Source organism: Cetorhinus maximus, chromosome 16, assembly GCF_964194155.1.
Source record: "Cetorhinus maximus chromosome 16, sCetMax3.hap1.1, whole genome shotgun sequence".
Classification (NCBI taxonomy): Eukaryota; Metazoa; Chordata; class Chondrichthyes; order Lamniformes; family Cetorhinidae; genus Cetorhinus; species Cetorhinus maximus.
This window is the reverse complement of record NC_135894.1, coordinates 74,090,475-74,111,994: the sequence shown is the minus strand read 5'-3', so window position 1 is coordinate 74,111,994 and position 21,520 is coordinate 74,090,475. Positions and strand designations below refer to the sequence as shown.

Sequence of the window (21,520 nt, the reverse complement as noted above, 5' to 3'; positions counted from 1 at the left end):
CTCAACCCCCTCCCACGGTACCTTCCCATGCAACCGCAGAAGATGCAACACCTGCCCCTTTACTTCCCCTCTCCTCACTGTCCAAGGGCCCAAACACTCATTTCAAGTGAAGCAGCATTTCACCTGTACTTCCCTCAACTTAGTCTACTGCATTTGTTGCTCCCAATGCGGTTTCCTCTACATTGGAGAGACCAAACGCAGACCGTGTGACCGCTTTGCAGAACACCTTCGGTCTGTCCGCAAGCATGACCCCGACCTCCCTGTCGCTTACCATTTCAACACACCACCCTGCTCTCATGACCACATGTCCGTCCTTGGCTTGCTGCATTGTTCCAGTGAAGCTCAACACAAACTGGAGGAACAGCACCTCATCTTCCGACTAGGCACTTTACAGACTTTCAGACTGAATATCGAGTTCAACAATTTTAGATCATGAATTCTCTCTTCCATCCCCACCCCCTTTCTGATTATTCCCCCTCCTTTTTGTTTTTTCCAATAATTTATATAGATTTTTCTTTTCCCACCTATTTCCATTATTTATAAATGTATTTCCATCCATTGTTTTATCTCTACCTTTTAGCCTTTTTCGATTCCTTCACCCCACCCCACCCCCACTAGGGCTATCTGTACCTTGCTTGTCCTGCTTTCTACCCTTAATTAGCACATTCCTTTCGATAATATCACCACCTTCAACACCTCTTTGTCCTTTTGTCTGTGACATCTTTTGGTTACCTCCACCTATCACTAGCCCTCTATCCAGCTCTCTTGTCCCAACCCCCCCCCCCCCCCGCTTAAACCAGCTTATATTTCACCCCTTTTCTATTTTTCCTTAGTTCTGTTGAAGAGTCATGAGGTCTCGAAACGTTAACTGTGCTCCCTTCCACAGAGGCTGCCAGACCTGCTGAGTTTTTCCAGGTATTTTTGTTTTTGTTTGAGAATTTGAATTTAATCAGTGGTGGTAGGTTCAGTAAGTTTTCAGTAGTTTTCCGGTGGACAGAGCAGAGGCAATGTAAAATCAAAAGGCAGCTGCAAGCCTCCAACTGGCTCCACAGTAAAAAAAGCCTAATTTTGAATTTGTAAGGTGAAAGTGCTTTGGCTGGTGTTTGGTTAAGTCTATGGGTTGCTGTTGCCTTAACAGAGATTAGTTTGGAAATTTGTTAAAAGTTATGATAGTAGTAATTTGTAGCCATGTATATATATTTTTTTAACCTGTGTAAATTAATAAAATGTTTCAACTAGTTTAATGTAAAACTTCAAGAGCTGATGGTCTGCTTCCTGAATTTAGAGTCGCATCTCAAACATAACACTTACAATTACAGGTTATGACAGTTGTTTAAAGTTTCCCTCTGGAATTTTTAAGTAACTCCGCTTTACCAACTGCATGTCATAACACCCTCCCCAAATGTATTTACACGCATTTCTCCGTATTGCAGTTAGTTTGCCATTTATTTGCCCATCAGACCAGCTCACTGATAACTTCCTGCAGTCTACAGCTCTCTTCCTCACGATTAAACACACAGCTAATTTTGTGATTTTTTTTTTAAACCTCATCTTTGTAATCATGATAGTATATTCCATGCTTATGAAAATTTTGCTATTTCATATAGCAATGATAACATTTGGGAGAGCTTAATGTGAATCACAAGTACATTGGGCTTATTCTAGGAAACCTCCTCTTCCACTTTAGGAAAGATGTAAAGGCCTTAGAAGTGTGCAGAAGAAATTTAGCAGGATGTTGCCAGGGATGAGGGACTTCAGTTACGAAAGGAGGTTGGAAAAGTTAGGATTATTCCCCTTGGGAAAGAGAAGATTAAGAGGTGGCCTAATAGAGGTTTTCAGACGATGGGAGGTTTGGACAGAACAGAAAAAGAAAACATTCCCTCTGGTGAGTAGATCGATAACTAGAGATCATGAATTTGAAACATAGCTGAAAACTGGTGTAAACTGATTCCATAAATAATTTTAAAAAGGGAGTTGGACAGGTACTTGAAGATAAGGAGATTATAGGGTTTCAGGCAAAAATTGGGGTGTGGGGCTGAGCAAGATTGCTCTTTCAAAGAGTCAGCAAAGGGACGCCAGGCCAAACAGCCTCCTTCTGTGCTAAGTTTCAATGATTTCTAAGTAATGGTTGTCTACACCAGGACAGATTTAATAGATTTATGGCATCGGCTCCTGGAGGACTCAATTTAGACTTCAATACCACTACTAATAAAAGGTCCCTGGAGTACATAGCACATAAAAATAGAACTTGATCTGCGATGGATGAGTGCTCAATTTGGATTGTATATGCCCTTGAAACTGCTTGGCTCAATACATGTTCTCCATTTATGTCTGGTTATACCTTTGTGAAGCACCTTGGGAGGTTTTTGTACAGTAAAGACACTATATAGAGGCAAGTTGTTGTTTATTCCTTTTTAAAAAAAAATATGAAAATAACATTTATCAGATGCACGTTAAACATTGTACAAAGATTTAGCACAAAGGCCAGTTTTCAGAAGTGTAAACACCTCTCATATTTACAGGATATCACCAGCAATAAATAATAGGCTATACTCAACAATTTGACACTAGCATGTTAATAAGTCAACCTGACAAGCCACATACAATTAATATAACCAAATACACTATCCTATCCATTTAACCTCTTATGGGGAAATTTTGCATAAAATTCTCCTTGGTCCTAGAGATAATCAAGTAAAATATCTCAACGAACATTCCACTTTGGCAAACCCAGAAGCCCTGCAAGCCTTCTGTCTTTACAGACATTGTCTGTTCTCAGATCACCAGTCCCACTCTAGACAGCTGCCATCGTGCACTAGGAACTAAACGGTGGGTCGGCTCTCTCCATTCTCTCCTTGCCGGAAGATACTCGTGCAGCTCTCCATTAAATGTGGCTGAGAAATAAGCAGAGCAAGACTCAAACCTGCATTAATTCTCACCATATGGTTGTGAGTGAGTGAAAACCAACATGCTTCCAAGGCACATTTTAAAAACCTACATAGTACAAACACGAAATATTCAATGGTTCAAAAGCACATGACTTGCAGATTTGCAAACTTAACCCCAAATACTACACATGACACCATGAGTCGGTTACTTTAATGCATCACTTTTACAGGCCTCTGCCAGGACAAGGTTCAAATATCACATCCACCAGCCTCGTACAAGGGAATGTTTTATCAAGTCTGAGCCAACCAACTAGGTGAGAAATATGGAACAAGCATAATGGGCTATAATTTATTGCCAGGATAATAGTAGCTGTGTGAACTTCAGGCACGTGAACAGATGTGCCATTAGCTTTGCAAAAACGGTATCTCACTATCTAGCTCACCATTAAAATCCATTGAACAGCATTAAATTCATGTGCTTGCATGGTAGATAAATTAATGTTAACATAGAATGTTAATTTTTGTCCATTTCAGTCTAAGTACCCTTTTGCTGACATGTTGATTACTGCAAATCAAGTTCTAGGGCACTGAAAATGAACAATAATGAATAAGGACCTCAATTCTTCAAGTTTTAATTGTTGGAGATTTTCAAATGCTATTTTTAAAAACTTTTCCTTTATCCCTTATTCTCTCTCAATCCAATCATTTGCTCTCGCTTATTGGTCTCTCTGTCCCCAATTTGACAATGAATTCACCCACTAACTTCCTTATTGGTTCTTGTTATTACCTTAGCTAATCAGATTAAAGAAGTGTGAAATTAACTGTTAATTTCACACTTCTTTAATCTGATTAGCTAAGGTAATAACAAGAGTTGTTTGCCCTGTTCACTCAGTTCCCAGCTGTGGCTCAGTTCATAGCACCCTCGCCTTTGAATCAGAGGGTTGTGGGTTCATGTCCCACTCCCGGAAAAACCAAGAACTGTGATTGTACTTGAAAGAGTTGCAATCTGTGACTGTTGATAACTTGAAAGAGTTTCCCAGATGCCCTGTTTCCATCACTGTGTGCTTAACAGCTTGCACTTTCAGCAACCTGCCACACAATTTTTTTTTTCTTTTTTGCCCTTCTCCAGCAAATTATGGGCCAGTTATATCAGACTGGGAGGAGTAGGAGAAATGCAGATATTAAATACTGTCTGCATATTCACTAAGATGTAAAACATATCAGCGCTAGCAGCTGCCTGTTAAGTAGGAAAATCAAAAATTGAGGCAACTAAAATAATGAGGTGAGTTTCTGCTTTGGGCACAATTGGCAGAGTGAAAATGCGCTCAAAATTTCACTAGTTTTCAGAAGTGATTTATTTTTTTGTTCAGGTTTCCAATGAAACTCGCATCACTGAATGCAAAATCTGCCATGAACCAGGCAGAATTTTAGAGCTCCTTTTTTTCACTGCGTAGAAGAACATTCCTCGATGTGTTTAAGAGTGGTCACCTGGTGCAGCTTTACTAACACAGCTGGAAATTGATTAAAATGCTTATTTTTTTGTGATAAACCAGAGTACTTGAGAGTAACCATAAATAACTAAAAATGTCTTTAAAAACAACAATCATTAATTACTTTCATTAATGTACAGTCATCAATTTCTTAAACTGACAAATTTTAAAGCTTTTAAAAGGTACTTTGTGTCTTTATACCTAAAAAAACAGCTTAATTCCAAGAGCCTCCTTGAAGGCCTGCAAATGGCCCAAATAGCAAAAACCCACCTGGTTATGAATTCAATTTGGGGTGTGGCCAATTCTATGGTCAAGGCTGGCTTCCAAAGCAGTACTTTTTAAACTAGCGCAAAAGATAGCAGAAACTCAAATTGCACTGGATGTAATTTGCGCTTGAATTTCCTTGATAATTTACTCCAGTTTGCCCACTTTTAGACATGGTGCACTTGGAAAAACGTGCAACCTAGTGGAAACCTCTGGCCAATTACTTTTCCAATTGGTAATCACTAAGGAATGTTGCAGACAAAACACAAGTTAATTCAGTCAGTTACAATCATCAACTTAGATTTATCTTCATAGCCCTCTAAAATTAATATCAAGTAAAACTCAGAATTATAGTGAACAAGTGGCATCTTAACAGCATAAAGAAAGAATGCATTCTGTACCACTCATTTCTTTCACCGGGAAAGCATAATAGAATAAACCAGAAGAAGAGTTAATAGTAAAGTGGATGTTGCAGACCCAACAATAAAGCTGAACTCTGTACCTTCAATGTCCCTGATCCATCCTGGCCAGCAGGTTGAGTTGACCCCCTACGTCTATCCATTTTGGGCAGCTGCAGGATTGCTATGTACAAGAACACAATTTTCAGAAGTGTTTGAATATCAAACAAAATGGTTGCAAGCATTATTATCATTATTTGTAAATGAAAAGACCACAAAAAGTATAAATGGTCTTCTTTTATTGCAGCAAAGACTTTAAAATGTCATTTCCCGAAGGAGTGCCCAGTATAAAATGAGTCTTTAGATACATAAGGCATTATTTAGCAGTAAGCACAGGCTTTCAACGAACTATTTTACCTCTATTCAACCAGTTTAGTGATATTTTCTAGAAGGTAAATACCCAAAGTCTATTACACATAAAATAACTGGAAAGAAAATACTTCAGCGGACAAAGAGGTCAACAGTGGCATAAACTTAATTGAAGGTTTTATTAGTTACTAGAAAGGTGGGAAACCCACATCATTAGAATTCATGTACATTGTACATCACACCATTCTTTCAAATCCATACATGACAAATGTTTCAATGGATTTACATATTTACACTGGAATGGCTTACCCAAATGTAAAATCTGTCTATGCAGATTGAAGCACAGCTTGGTACTATTTATGCAAAATAATTCCCCTGTTTTTAGGGCACAGAACAATTAACAATTGAACAATACACTGGAGTAAGACTGCAACAAAAAAATACAACTTTTGTTTTTAAAAAGACACACATCTATCTACACAGCTCTTTTCTAATCTACTTTTCCAATAAAATCATCTCCTCAGGCCACCATCTAAACTATTATAGAGGATTTCAGAAAGTATCTTGAAATAAACATCAAATTTGTGGTTGGACAGGTCAAATGTTTGTTTGTTTTACTGCACAGGACTTTCCCCCGCCCTCCCAGAGATTGATACACTTGCAGTAATCTTGAGAAAGAGCTGGTTAATTCTGTACTTGTTACAAAAGCAGGAGAAGAGGTTTGTCACACTTCAATCTTATATTATGCAAATTCTGTTACAGCTCACATTAGTGGCATAAACATGGAGAAATCTGGTTTAGTTATTGTTTTGGCCTTATGAATCACCTGTAGTCTGACATCTGTGCTATGTTGAGAAGATGAACTCTGGCATAGAGGACACCTCAGCAAGTCCAAACAGCTATCTGAGCATTGAGCGGACCAATCTGGAATTAATCACTTGAAATAAGGAGGGCTGCAATATTTAAATCAATAGGCTTTGCAAAACATGAAAGGTGCAAGAACAAGGAGCTTTGAGGATTTTGATTCTAAAACCTTTTCTGTCCATCTTCAACAATTAATTCAAAACCAACTCAAGTTGTGATGGCCCTTACGGGTGAATAGCTCACCAACATAATATATAGTCACATAAGAATGGGAGCGATATAAGAGGGACACAAATCACCTGTAGAACTACATCCCAGCATTTCTTTGGGTGATAAAAATAAGGGGAGCAAATAAATTTAAACTATTGGAAATGCTCGAAATGGCAGCAGTGATTTTTCTCGCTCATGCAGATCCAAAATGGTCTTTGAACCAGTACAAAATACACAGATCTAATCAAACCAGCAGAGCCACTCTGGAAGGTATGCACCCTGTCATTGATGTGGCTTTGGACGCACGGATGCTGAATTTGTGGTTCTTCAAAAGAACTGTATAACAGTGAGGATTTTCTAAAGGGGTGGTTTGGGGGGGGCGGGGGGGGGGGGGGGGTGGCAGGGGAAGAAGGGGGCGGTTGCAATGCACTTTGCACAAAAAGTTCTTCTCTCTCCTTTGACTGACAATTTGTGCAAAACAAAAACCGAATTCTAGCTCAAATCAAAACCAACTCAAGACTGCGATTCTCTGCTAAATCTAAAATTAAAATCAATTAATTGCCAAACTTACAGAGAAATCTAAACTCTTCTACAGAAAATAGCTGTAGGATAAATGCCTAGTAAGGTTATTGAACTCAAGTGATTCTTATACCTTATCTAGAGAAAGCACGAATCACTGCATGCAAAATTATAAATGCAATTATCCAAAAATACATCTGAATCTCTTTCACATGGCCTATTAAGAGAAAATAACAGTAGTTGTATAGGAAGAGACAAACAAATATTTGTCATGATTTGAAAAAATACCTTCAATGAGTAAATTATACCTTTATGAAGAAAGGTCCTTGAACTGAAACGTTAACGCTGTTCCTCTCCCCACAGATGCTGCCAGACCTGAATAATTCCAGCATTTTCTCTTTTCAGTTATATTTTTATGGATATCTGTTGCTTCATTGTAAAATTAAAGCATCTATAGTGTTTCAAAAAATCCTTCCTTCATGCCCATGATTCCCACAAACTTCCTAATCTCACTAGTGGTGAGGTGTTATCCCTCAGAGTGTAAACAGTGGAAAAGCCCTATAGAATAAGTCATTTGGGGTCTCTTATGCAACTGCCAGTAGTTTAATAGCTTACTCCGAAGCCAATACTAGTCTTTCAACCAGATCCATCCTGTTGGGAGGTGGCATGTGGTACTAAGGGACCCAACTGGGGGGGGGGAAAAAAAGTTACTTGTTTAGCATTTACTGTTAAGTTTTGATTTTTTTTGAAAAAGGAAAAGTCAGTCCCTTCCTCAACAATCCTTAAATCCCTTACTCTCGCCAGGGTGAGAGGGGGCAGGGAGGGAGATGTCTTCGTCTCTAGTATGCATATACAAACTTCGAAGAGACTAGAGTTTTCAATGAATCAAAGGTGCACATTGAAATTGAACACTCAAATGCTGCATTAAAATTAGTGTTTTGCCAGAGGCAGCACCAACTCCAGTGGCCGCACTGCAAAACAACAGAAGTAATGCTAAGGCCTCTGGTACCAGAGCATCTCATCTTCAAATGGCTTTTCTCTCCTCAACACCACCAGGCAAAAAAATAAGTGAGATGCCCTTTTCAAAACTGTGAACCTCTTCAAATAATATCAGTGGTCTGAAAACCTTAATATATCACAGGGTGTGGGCTTCACTGGCTGGGCCAGCATTTATTGCCCATCTCTAGTTGCCCTTGAGAAGGTGGTGATAAGCTGTCTTCTTGAACCGCTGCAGTCCATGTGGTGTGGGTATACCCACAGTGCTTTTAGGGAGGGAGTTCCAGGATTTTGACCCAGTGACAGTGAAGGAGAGGCGATATATTTCCAAGTCAGGATGGAGAATGACTTGGGGGGGCAACTTAAAGGTGGTGCTGTTCTCATGTATCTGCTACCCTTGTCCTTCTAGATGGTAGTGGTCGTGGGTTTGGGTCATGCTGTCTAAGTAGCCTTAGTGAATTCCTGCAGTGCATCTGGTATATAGTACACACTGCTGCTACTGTGCAGTGGTGGAGGGAGTGAATGTTTGTGGATGTGGTGCCAGTCAAGCGGGCTGCTTTGTCCTGCATGGTGTCAAGCTTCTTGAGTGGCGTGGGAGCTGCACTCATCCAGGCACGTGGGGAGTATTCCATCACACTCATGACTTGTGCCTTGTAGATGGAGGACAGGCTTTGGGGAGTCAGGAAGTGAGTTACTTGTCGCAGAATTCCTAGCCTCTGACCTGCTCTGGTAGTCACAGCATTTATATGGCTAGTCCTGTTCAGTTTATGAACAATGGTAAACCCCCAGGATGTTGATAGTGGGGGATTCAGTGATGGCAATGCCATTGAATGCCAAGGGGCAATGGTTAGAATCTTTCTTGTTGGAGATGGTCATTGCCTAGCACTTGTGTGGCACGAATGTTACTTGCCATTTGTCAGCCCAAGCCTGGATATTGTCCAGGTCTTGCTACATTTGGACATGGACTGCTTCAGTATCTGAGGAGTCATGAATGGTGCTGAACATTGTGCAATCATCAGCGAACATCCTCACATCTGACCTCATGATGGAAGGAAGGTCATTGATGAAGCAGCTGAAGATGGTTGGGCCAAGGACACTACCATGAGGAACCCCTTCAGTGGTGTCCTGGAGCTGAGATGAATGGCCTCCAACAAGCACAACCATCTTCCTTTGTGCTAGGCATGAATCCAACCAGCGGAGAGTTTTCCCCTAATTCCCATTGACTCCAGTTTTGCTTGGGCTCCTTGATGCCACACTCGGTCAAATGCTGCCTTGATGTCAAGGGCAGTCACTCTCATTTCACCAGTTCAGCTCTTTTGTCCATGTTTGAACCAAGGCTGTAATGAGGTCAGGAGCTGAGTGACCCTGGTGTAACCCAAACTGGGCATCAGTGAGCAGGTTATTGCTAAGCAAGTGTCACTTGATAGCACTGTTGATGACCCCTTCCATTACTTTACTGATGATGGAGAGTAGACTGTTGGGGAGGTAATTGTCCGGGTTGGATTTGCCCTGCATTTTGTGTACAGGACATACCTGGGCAATTTTCCCCATTGCTGGGAAGATGCCAATGTTGTAGCTGTGCTGGAACAGCTTGGCTAGGGGCACGGCAAGTTCTCAAACACAAATCTTCAGTACTATTGCCAGAATATTGTCAGGGCCCATAACCTTTGCATCATCCGGTATCTTCAGCCGTTTTTTGATATCACGTGGAGTGAATCGAATTGGCTGAAGACTGGCATCTGTGATGCTGGGGGCCTCCAGGAGAGGCCGAGATGGATTATCCATTTGGCACTTTTGGCTGAAGATGGCAGAAAATACTTCAGCCTTATATTTTGCACTGTTGTGCCGGACTCCCCCATTAATGAGGATCGGGGTATTTGTGGAGCCTCCACCTCCAGTGAGTTAATTGTCCACCACCATTCATGACTGAATGTGGTAGGATTGCAGAGCTTAGATCTGATCTGTTGGTTGTGCAATCACTTAGCTGTGTCTATCACTTGCTACTTTTGTTGTTTGGCATGCAAGTAGTCCTGTGTTATAGTTTCACCAGATTGACACCTCATTTTAGGTATGCCTGGTGCTGCTCCTGGCATGCCCTCCTGCACTCATCATTGAACCAGGGTTGATCCCCTGGATTGATGGTAATGGTAGAGTGGGGGATATGCCAGGCCTTGAGGTTACAGATTGTGGTTGAGTACAATTCTGCTGCTAATGGCTCGCAGTGCCTCATGGGTGCCCAGTCTATCCCGTTTAGCATGGTGGTAGTACCACACAACACGATGGGGTGTATCCTCAATGTGAAGGTGGGACTTCATCTCCACAACGGCTGTGCGGTGGTCACTCCTATCGATACTGTCATGGACAGATGCATCTGCAGCAGGCAGGTTGGTGAAGATGAGGTCGAGTATGTTTTTCCCTTTTGTTGGCTCCCTCACCACCTGCCGCAGACCTAGTCTAGTCCTTTGGGACTCAGCCAGTTCAGTCAGTAGTGGTGTTATCGAGCCATTCCTGGGGATGGACATTGAAGTCCCCCACCCAGAGTACATTCTGCACCCTTTCCACCCTCAGTGCTTTCTCCAAGTGGTGTTCAACAAGGAGGGGCACTGATTCATCAGCTGAGGGAGGGCAGTACATGGTGGATCAGCAGGAGGTTTCCTTGCCCAAGTTTGATGGGGTTCGGAGTCGATATTGAAGACTCCAGGGCAACTCCCTCCCAACTGTATACCACTGTGCCACTACCTCTGCTGGGTCTGTCCCACCGGCAGGACAGGACATACCCAGGGACGGTGATGGTGGTGTCTGGGACATTATCTGCAAGATATGATTCCGTGAGGATTACTATGTCAGGCTGTTGCTTGATTTGTCTGTGCACAGCTCTCCCAATTTTGGCACTCGTCCCTAAATGTTAGTAAAGAGGGCTTTGCAGGATCAACAGGGCTGAGTTTACCGTTGTCTTTTCCAGTGCCTAGGTCGATGCAGAGTGGTCCCTCCAGTTTCATTCCTTTTTTGTGGCTCTGTAGTGGTTTGTTACAACTAAGTGGCTTGTTAAGTCATTTCAGAGTCGACCTGTGGGTCTGGAGTCACATGTAGGCCAGACCAGGTAAGGACAGCAGATTTTCCTTCCCTAAAGGACATTAGTGAACCATTACAACAATCGACAATGGTTTCAGGGCCGTCATTAGACTTTTACTTCCAGATTTTTATTGAATTCCACCATCTGCCATGGCAGGATTCGAACCCAGGTCCAGAATGTTACCCTGGGTCTCTGGACTAGTAATCCAACGACAATACTAATATGCCATCGCCTCCCCCAAATCACCAGCACATTCAGTTCTGCAATATATAAACAAGCTATTACATTGCACTATTGAAGGACATTGCTATAAATGATTAGGAATACAAAAATTCCCCTCTTCACACATCCACAAAGTATTAACTGCAATTATTTTAAAACAGAAGATCGTCCAAAGAGTTAGACATGGATTATGTCCATTATATTTGCTTATCACAAACACATAAAGCCTGTCAGAATGTGGAAAGATTCTGAAATGCATCACACCCTGAAGCACCTAACTGAAAAATACACTTTAAAAATTCTAAACATTTAACAATGATGTCAACTATTGTCTAGGACATAATTCCACCTTTGCACAAAAATATTAAATTATTTTTAAATATTATTTTGAAACTCAATTACTATTACAGTGGATATCACAAAAATATCGTGAAATCTGATGATGCTTTAGTTAACTTACCCTAATTTCAAAATAATATTGACTGGAAACAAAAGCATGTTATTAAAAAGATATTAAGTTGTACATTTAAAACAAAATGAAAAAAGAACTGGTTCATAAAATACTTACGGTTAATTTTCACTAACAATTTTATTCATTTTTTGAGGATTCATTTCCATGCGCGGGAGGTGACTTTTCTCTCACTGGTCGCCACATTAATGAATTTTCCTGGGCTTTCAAGGGTGAATTCATCCGCTGCCCCATGTATTTTGAATTCTGGGAGTATCCGCATTGGATTGCCAGGGTCAGGAAAATTGTCCCCAATTAAGGGCCCAATACGAGAATCCTGCCTACCAGCAGCAGGATGTCAATTAGGCTCATCAATGAGCCAAATGACATCAATTATCCCTGAGGCCACCGCAATGTAGTGGTGGCTCAGGGATTAAACGGGAGCTGCATGGCTCTCCAGCACCTTCCGAAGGCTGCCCAGCAAACCCCGCTGGGTTTGCCCACAACTCTCAGTGCCTGATCGAAGAACCCAGCATCAAGAGGTAGGGGTGGGGGTGCGCTGTAAGCCATTCCCCTGGCCCTTGCCTCTCATCCTGCCTCGTTCCCTAATTCAGCTTTGACCTTGAGCCGCTCGATGATCTTGAGCCCTGTGGGGTACACTACCAGTGGGGCTGATGGCTAATCAGAGGCCGGCAGTTGTCGGCAGGCTGGATTTCCCCCCCCCAAATTCCTCAGTCCTGTAGAAGGCTTGACGGTGGCCAGTTAAGTCCCTGATGGGCACTTTATTCCATATGGCCACCCCCACAGAACTTTCGGGGATTCCCCATCAGGTCCCCAAGCAGTGGACGAGACTTCCATAAGGCCCATTAAAACCCGCCCAATGTTTCAGGTCAATGATGAAGGGTCATCGTCACCCTGAAAAGTTAACTCTGTTTCTCTGCACAGATGCTGCCTGACCTGCTGAGTATTTCCAGCATTTTCTATTTTTATTTCAGATTTCCAGCATTTGCAGTATTTTGCTTTTGTACAAGCATACTTAGATGTTTATTATTTTTCTGTGCACCTTTTAAATCAATATCAGGTCTTTCTGATCCCAACCTAAATATTATCAACTTTTCACATACCTTGCACTGCTTCAACCCATCACTTTAAATTTCTGTAGCAGTTCACCTCGTTCAGGAGAGTGCTATTATAAAACAACACATCTTCTGACTCGCCGTGAGCAATGCTACATCCAAGGTCTGCGAGGTGATGCTGCAGCAAATGAATTTGTAGGTCAAATTCCAATCTGGTGTAAATCTGTGGAATTCTGAAGCAAGCAATGCTGTCAAAAGCAAAGGACTGCCATTTCCGGATAGATTTGTTTACGCAGCACAAAGCCAAGCAAAATCGCATCAAAAGACAATTTTGATGATCTATTTCCTACTTGTCGAATAAGACGTTCGTGGGTATTTCTCACCGAGATGAGGCTGATTTCCAAGTGAATGCAGGACAGCTGCAGAAATAAATTAGGTTTGTTTTGGGTGTCACTAGGCTAACAGTTGGTTGTATTTTATACCTTTGCAAAGGTTGATGCTGATTTCTCCCCCCCTCCTGCGAAAGATTTACATTCGTACAAACAAACAAACAAAAACAAGGGGCAGTCAACATGCTTCAACACCTAAACCGAATTGCAAACTAATGGTCAAAAACAGACAGGAGATGAGCACTCACCTCGAGAGTGAAGGTCCCAGGGATCTGTGTGACTGGGTGGGGAAATTGGGTTTTTTTTTGGGCGGGGGGGAAATAAGAAAGTTAAAACCACAAAAACACACAAACAAACAGACGAACAGAGGGGTTTAGGAAGCTGAGCGGCCCGGGCTCGCAGCTTTCAACCCATCTGCTGGCAGGAAACTCAGTAACGGTCACATCAGCGACCATAGGCCGCGGGCGCCCACAGCCGTGCCCAGGGTCAGGGGGCAGGGGTCAGGGGGAAGGGTCAGGGACAGGACAGCCGGCCTAGAGCTAGGGCCTGGGCCTGGCTGTCCCGATCCTCCTTTAATAATAAAGAAACGACAGGAGAACCGAAGCAGCTCGGCCTCCCTCCCTGTCTGTCAGTCTCTCTTTCCGCCTTCTCTCTCAGGGCCAGGAAGGAAGGAAGGAATCCTCATCACAACGGAAGAGGAGGAGCAAAAAAAAACACACAAACCTTAACAAGGTCTAAGTCACAACAAAGTTGTCACACAAAATACAACAAAAAAAAAGAGCTTCTTCCCCTCCCCTCCCTCGCTTCAGAGGGAGATAGAGAATGCACCGTGGTGTCTTACAGCACAGAAACACACACAGCCGCATGCCTGTGTTTATTTATGCACCAAACCCCGGTTTGAAGGGTCGTTTCGTTATGGAGTGGTTGGAAAATTATTAAAGATTGTGCTTATCCCGCTGCAAAGTAGTTCTTCATCGAGGGTTTGGCCATTTTTTGGGGGGGGCAAAAGTTGATTCTGGTCATATAAAAGGGTTGCAACTGGCAAGATTCTGCTCATGGGCAAATTGTCCAAGGTGCCTTAGCTGGTGACCCTAGTGTTGTTTTATTTTTGCTGTATTATGTTAACCTGTAATACATGATGCAAAATGGACAGCAGCCATGCATTAAGTGACAAGGGCACAACTCCCAAAAGGAAGAGGCAAACTGTCACTTTGGAACAGAAATTAGAAGTGCTAAGATGCAATGACACTGGTCAGAAGGCAGCAGCCAAAATGAGTTCACTTGGGCTTCTGCTAACGACTATGTGCGCCATTAAAAAGAACAAAGATAAGGATAAAGGCTGATGGCCAAACAAAACAGCACACCACTAGCAACCCCCACCACCCAGGCAAGCAGAGGCAACGTCAAGACGTTGAAGAGAATGCACAAATTACGATCAATCATGTCTCAATTACGATCAATAGTGAGATTCTGCAAAGTGGACCATCTTCCATATCTTGGGAGCTTTGTTTCAACAAAGACAGACATAAACAATAAAATTCATCATCACCTCCAATGTGCCAGCTAAGCCTTTGGCCAACTGAGGAAAAGAGTATTTGAGGACAGAATATCAAACCCAAGACTAAGGTTATGGTTTACTGGGCATCAATGAGGCCAGTGCTCCTATACACTTCAAAAGTTTGGACAACCCGCAGCAGGCCCCTCAAAGCACTGGAGAAGTGCCATCATTGGTGCCTTCCTAAGGCCTCCAAATCCAGTGGCAAAAAAAGCAGCTCAACAACAGCATCCTCTCCAAAGCCAACTTGCCCAGCATCGAGGTGCTAATCACTCAAAACCAGCTCCACTGGGTGGGACATGTGGTCGTATACCTGACACCAGACTCCCGAAGCAATTGATCTATTCAGAACTCGGTCGTGACAGGACGATAGCAGAAACACTTTAGAGATATCCTCAAAGCATCCCTGAAAAGATCAAACATACCTGCCAACTCATGGGAGTTCCTGGTTTGTGATCCACCAAAATGGACAAGGTTTATTCGGGAAGGCACTGAACACATCGAAAAACTTCTTTTGGAGCAGGCAGAGGCAAAGTCAAGGCATTGAAGAGAATGCACAAATCTTTAAACAACTCATCTGCCCTTCAAGCACCATCTGCCCCTCAGGTGGCAGACTGCGTATTGGACTTACCAGCCATCTCAAAACCCATCAAACCAGGGCAGAAACAAGCTATCCTTGATCCCAAGGGATGCCTAATAACTGCCTAAGAAGAAGCAGCCAAAGTGGTCCTCTAAGTGCTATGAAGATTACCTGTACCTGGTGCAGCGTGTTAGAAAACCTGGAGTGATTATTGAGTGTGTGGATCAGGGTCCAGAACCAAAGGAACATGCCAGTTAATATGCTGACTACCCAAGAAAAAGTTAAGAGTTTGTTTAACAACCTGAAACAGCAAGAATGTGGGAGTTCCATTAGCATCAAAACTTGTAATCTGTGGTTGATTTGATAGATACCATAGCCTACACCACAAAAGGTTAGTGGTGAAGCTGCGATTGTGGACAAGGTAGCAGCCAGTAATTACTCTGCCAAACTGAAAGCTGTCATTGATGAGGAAGCTTACACATTGCAGAATATCTTTAATGTAGATAAGCCGGGCCTTTTTTGGAAGAGAATGCACAGCAGGACATTTATTTCAACCAAAGAGAAAATTGCACCAGGATTCAAGCCAACTAAGAAAAGGTTGACTTTGTTACTGGGTGGCAATGCAGAAGGCGACTTTAAGATTAAGCCTCTGCTCGTGTACCACTCAGAAAATCCACAAGCAATGAAGGGTTACAGCAAAAGACATCAAGATAACATTGAGCAGGTACTGGAGTCCCACAGCGAAGAACTGACCAATGAGGAGCTGACTCAGCTTGAGCAGGAGCTAACTGTATCAGGGGAAGATGAAGAACAGTCGGAAGCATCACATAGCAAGCAACTAACATTGCAACGCATGTCGGAGGCTTTCAAGCTCATTGAAGGAGTACTCAAAATTTTCAAAGATAATAATCCTTAGGAAAGAAGTTTAAAGGTCAACGGAGAGAATAAAAGGGTCATCAGCTACTACAGGGAATCAAGAAAAGCAAAAGCATAAAGTGCAACAATCCATTCAAGCATTCTTCAAACCTGCAATTCACCACGCTGTTCAAGGTATACAGGTACCAAAAAGTAAGGTAGAAGGAAACCCACCTCATTGATGGTGAGTGTCAATTGTTTTTGTGAATTGTGTTTTGTTTATTTTTGGCTTATGAATAAAGTGTATTTCATGTTTAGGTTACATACCGAGGGCAAAATCTTGGGTTGGGAATGCATCTCCTAATACTACATACAATTAAAATGGGAAAGCTTGTTCCGATACAAGTAGTTTGATTTAAGAAATGGTTTCCAGGAACGTATCTACTAATTAAAATGGGGTATTCCTGCTTTGCACATTACATTTTTCCTACGCCTATTCACCTAACCCTGGCAACATATAGTATTCCTTTCTCCCTCATGTACTTGTCTAATTTCTCCTGTGTTGTTCACCTCAGTTATTGCTTGTGGCAGCAAGTTCCATATACTAACCACTCTGGGTGGAGAAGTTTCTCCTGAATTTCCAATTAGATTTATCATTGACCATCTTTTATTTATGCTCTCTAGTTCTGGTTTCAACCGTAGGTGGAAACATTTTCTCCCCATCTCTCAATCAACCCATTTCAGTATCTTATTAACCTGCATTTCACTTTGTTGGCTGCAAAACACCTTGGGACATTCAGTGGTCGTGAAAGGCACCAGATAAATGCAAGTTTTTATTTTTTCTTAAAGACCTCCATCAGGTCCCTCCTCAGTCTTTTTTCTAGAACAAACAGCCCCAGCTGTTCAGTCTTTCTGGGGTGTGCTGCTGAGAAAGGAATATATCACAAACAACCATAATTCTCCATGGCCAATTCAGCTGTCAGTACAACAAGGATGGACACTTGAGCAAAACACCAGTAGGTGAACAGCAGCCATGAAGAGTACCCTTAAAGAGTCAGTGACATCAAGAAGGGGTTAGAACATTGGAATGGGAAAAAGCTGAGGGTGTTTTTTTACAGCAGCCAAAAGGCATTTAACTAATTACAAGAAAGATAATCAAACAGAAAACACAGCTAGGCACTGAAATACAAGACAAAAGCAAAACACTACAGATGGTGAAAATCAGAAATAAAAAGAGAAAATGCTGGAAACACTCAGCAAGTCAGGCTGCATCTGTGGAGACAAAAACAAAGTTAACTATCAAGCTGATGACCTTTCATCAGAACTGGTATAAGTTGGAGATGACCAATTCTGAAGCAGGTGAAAGGGGGTGGGAGGTGAGGTGCAGGTAAGAACAAAATAGAGCTTTGTGATAGGATGGAGCACAGTATAGATTAAGTGACAGAGTGATGATGATGCAAAGCAAAATGAGATCTGTGCACTCAGTGGAGATGTAAATAGTTACAGCAGAGGAGGAGGGAAGGATGGAAAATCTGACTAAGATAAACCTCCCAGGGCCTGGGAATATGTTTGAAGGAAGTATACTGTGTATCAATAGGGGATTTTGTTCAACACAAAAACAGAAACAGAAATACCTGGAAAAACTCAGCAGGTCTGGCAGCATCGGCGGAGAAGAGTACAGTTGATGTTTCGAGTCCTCATTTTGTTCTCTTAGAAGGTTAAATGCAGCACTGATAAATCCATTGTTATATATATATCTGTCAGGTTAATTTGATCAACTGAGAATTTTTAACAGTTATAATGGACTGATTATGTAATATAACTTATCAAATTAAAAGCACTAAACTTTCAGGTTCCAATACAAATAATTTTTCAGATATAATTAAGTAACATAACAGTAAATGGAGAGGAGAACAATTCTTTGTACCAAGGTCAAATACAAATTCCATCATTGCTGGTCATTAATATAAATTGTGCAGATTAAAAACATGTGTTTTAAGTACAACTGAATTCATTATTCAAATAATTAAGTCTAATTGGCATGCTCCAAAAACATAGTTTAGCAATGGTAAGTGATTGGGCCAAAAAAGTCCTTGAAAGTTTGCATTTAACTTGCTCCTGAAGAACTGAATGAATAGTAACAATCCCTGAGTGTGGCATTCTCTGTAAAGGAGAAGTAAATTAATCATGGCAAGTCTATATGTAAACAACATGAACATTTTAATTGGTGAATCATCTCAATTCGACCATACTTTCACATAGTAGTTACAAAGAACTTTAGAACCACTACATCTTCATTAGTACCTAATTAAACAACATTGTTTAAGCCAATCATATCAACATGTGCAATAAGGGATGGGTATCTATAGCCCCAGAAACAACAAAAAATACTTTAGTCTGGGTAGGTTTCTCTATCTACACAAAAGGACAGTAGTATGGAAAATTAATAGCATGATATTATTAATTATCTGCTGATAAAGAGCTGCTACAGAATACCAGGTGGTTTTTGTTTAAGAAAATGGAAGAAGCAGTGATTCCTCAGCAACTGGAAAATGCAAAAAGACTGAAAGAATTCAATTTCTATTTCAATGATAAAGGGCAACTGAGACACATGGAAACAAACCAACCATTTGTTTATAAACAATATAGTAATATGAGCAACTTGAACCACCAGTGGTACAAAGCCTTTGGAACAGTTCTGGCCGAGTATGTATACGAACTCTTGGAAAAAGAATGTCAACTGAAACGCGTCTATATTCCCTTTGATACAGCAGAGGATGGTTCTAAAAGTTTCTGCTTCATGACTGAAGGTGCCTTGACTAATTCTTCCAAGTTAATTGTTCTACTGCAAGATCGTGGAGTCATGCGGGCTGGTACATGGTCCCAACAATTGATTGTGCATGACTGCCTGGACACTGGCACTCAAATCCCTTTTATTAAGCAAGCTGTAAGGGAGCAGTATGAAGTGATTGTATTAAACAGTAATGACAACTTTTTGGCTATTAAGCAAGATGACACAGAAGAGAAAAAACAATGTGATTTTGATCAAAAAGATCACAACTTAAAGCTTGAACAAATACCAAAAAGAGGTTTTGAAACTCCTGAAGCACACACCTTCTACATTTGGGACCACTTTATATCTAAGTTTCCTGAGGTGAGTGTAGCCTTCATAGTCCATGGCTATGGCGGGTTGGCATTTGTGAACCTCTTAAATGAGCGTAAAGATGTAATGAGCAAAGTATATGCTGTGGCCTTCATAAACTCTGCTCACAATGCAGACCATCAAAACGTTGGGCAAATAGGTCGGAATTGGATAGAAAAAAAGTGCCGTAACTGGTTATTGAGCTCCAAACCTCTAGACAGGCTTGTACCCTCAGTGATGATAGGCTGTGTACAGGTTTCTGCAGGCACTGAAAACCATGACTTGGCCCCCTCAACTTGCCTTCACTCTATTTTCAAGTACCTGAAGAAAGTTGCAAATGTGCAGAAAACTAATCAATTCATTCGATCACCAATTGTTACAAGAAGTTTAAGTAAGAAACTGAAAGCAAAAAGAAAGAGAAAGTAGCATTGCTTGTTGAATTATGTAAACAAATCCAATAAAGCAACAATACTTCGCAATGAAACCATGAACAGAAAGAGCTCTACAGCTGAAACATCAACTAATGTTCTCTCCGTGGATGCTGCCGCTGGACTGGTATTTTTGTTTTTTGTTACAGATTTCCAGCTTCTGAGTATTTTGCTTTTTAAGTATGATTTGCAAATATTTGTGCATTGAACAAATGGAAACATTTGTGCCCAGCCTAAATTCCACTCTAAATGACTAAGATTTTACTTTGTGGTGGAAGTAACACTGTTTGGTTACTTAGGGAGAAATGTTTTTCTAGTGTTCCTCCTGGTCACTCAGATTTTGCATGTTGATGGTATCTGTGGCCTACTGATATATGCAGTGTTCTCGATGGTGGGAAGGATGTGCTTAAAACTGTAGTTTTATTTTATGCGGAATTTATCAAAAGAGGCATCCTCAGCACTCCCCTCTTCAAACAAATTAAAGCTTTCTAGAAAGTGATTTACATTAGTGTGTTTCTGTCAACATAACTCTACACAACTTTTAAGCTTGAAGATTTTATATTTCTGAAGATAAAACATTTCTCCCTTTAAAATTAACGTGAATGGCTAGAAACAATCTCGTGTATTACTCACATCAAAACAGAGAAATACCAATAACATGGCTCATAACCCCTGAGAAATAGCCAAAACATTGACTCCAGTTTATTAGGCGTGGATCAGATGAATTAAGCATTCAGTAAGTTTTGTTTCAACCTCCCACCCTATCACTTTCCGCACTAAGACTATTGTGTAATATCCACTTTTACGTCAGATCTCGTCATGTCTCATTTTTATTACTGTCCTCTTATGAATACAGCTATCAATAAAATCATTTGTGTTTCAAAACCTTGTCTGGGTTTTGATTAATGGTAACTATCAGTCACCAAAGACTAGAAGCTTTTAGGTTTGATACCTGGGTTGTGCTGAGTTAGCAGATACCTGCCCACTACTATGTATGTATTTTCACGTAAAGAAAATAATCCCCATTTTTTCTCAATAGTAATTGTAGATGGCATGGTCTGTTACAGCCAAGTAAGCAGTCCAGTGTGTATAGCTGGACAATGCCATGGAAGCCATAATAATTTGACAAACCTTTGACAGCCAATTTGCACAGTATTATTTATATTACATTCATTGTCTTTGTGCTGTAGTTTAATTTTCAAAACTAAATAATGTGAATGAATGGAATAGAAGTTCACTAGTCTGTGTTTTGACTAAAGGCTACAAGATGAGCACTAACAATGGCTTAATGGGTGACTGTGGATGTGCTGCACTTGGATTTCCAGAAGGCATTTGACGAGATGCCACATTAAAGGTTACTGCACAAAATAAGAGCTCATAGTGTAGGGGGTAACATATTAGCATGGATAGAGGATTGGTTAGCTAACAGGAAACAGACTAGGCATAAATGGGTCATTTTTAGGTTGGCTAGATGTAACGAGTGGAGTGCCACAGAGTTACAATTTATATCAATGACTTGGATGAAGGGCCTGAATGTATGGTTGCTACATTTGCTGATGACACAAAGATAATTAGGAAGGTAAGTTGTGAAGAGGACATAAGGTGTCTGTAAAAGGACATAGACAGGTTAAGTGGGTGGGCAAAAATTTGGCAGATGGAGTATAATGTGGGAAAATGTGAACTTGTCCACTTTGGCAGGAAAAATAGAAAAGCAGCATACTATTTAAATGGAGATTGCAGAACTCTAGGTACAA

General features: G+C 41.2%; 2 protein-coding genes across 7 annotated transcripts in view; one reads left to right on the top strand and one right to left on the bottom strand.

Moving 5' to 3' along the window:
• LOC144691709 (sentrin-specific protease 7-like) overlaps positions 1-13,861 on the bottom strand; it is an 88,844-nt gene extending 74,983 nt beyond the window's left edge. For 4 of the 6 annotated variants that reach the window (XM_078560074.1, XM_078560076.1, XM_078560077.1 and 1 more), the window contains exons 1-3: positions 13,455-13,518; positions 12,959-13,050; positions 5,145-5,224 (exon numbers count right to left, since the gene is read on the bottom strand). In XM_078560074.1, the coding sequence (XP_078416200.1) occupies positions 5,145-5,204 (60 nt within the window). In that variant the 5' untranslated portion in view covers positions 5,205-5,224; positions 12,959-13,050; positions 13,455-13,518. Of the gene's footprint in view, positions 1-5,144; positions 5,225-12,958; positions 13,051-13,454 lie in introns of all 6 variants that reach the window. The other 2 variants (XM_078560075.1, XM_078560079.1) reach the window with 1 other exon arrangement.
• A 361-nt stretch (positions 13,862-14,222) lies between these two features.
• On the top strand, positions 14,223-20,958 carry LOC144691707 (putative protein ARB2BP). Its single transcript, XM_078560068.1, has one exon. The coding sequence runs from the start codon at positions 18,715-18,717 to the stop codon at positions 19,762-19,764; it is 1,050 nt and encodes a 349-aa protein (XP_078416194.1). The 5' UTR covers positions 14,223-18,714; the 3' UTR covers positions 19,765-20,958.
• The last annotated feature ends 562 nt before the right edge of the window (positions 20,959-21,520 follow it).

Excerpts from the sequence above, each read along its gene's own strand:
- LOC144691707 (XM_078560068.1), top strand. The coding sequence starts at position 18,715 with ATGGAAGAAGCAGTGATTCCTCAGCAACTGGAAAATGCAAAAAGACTG.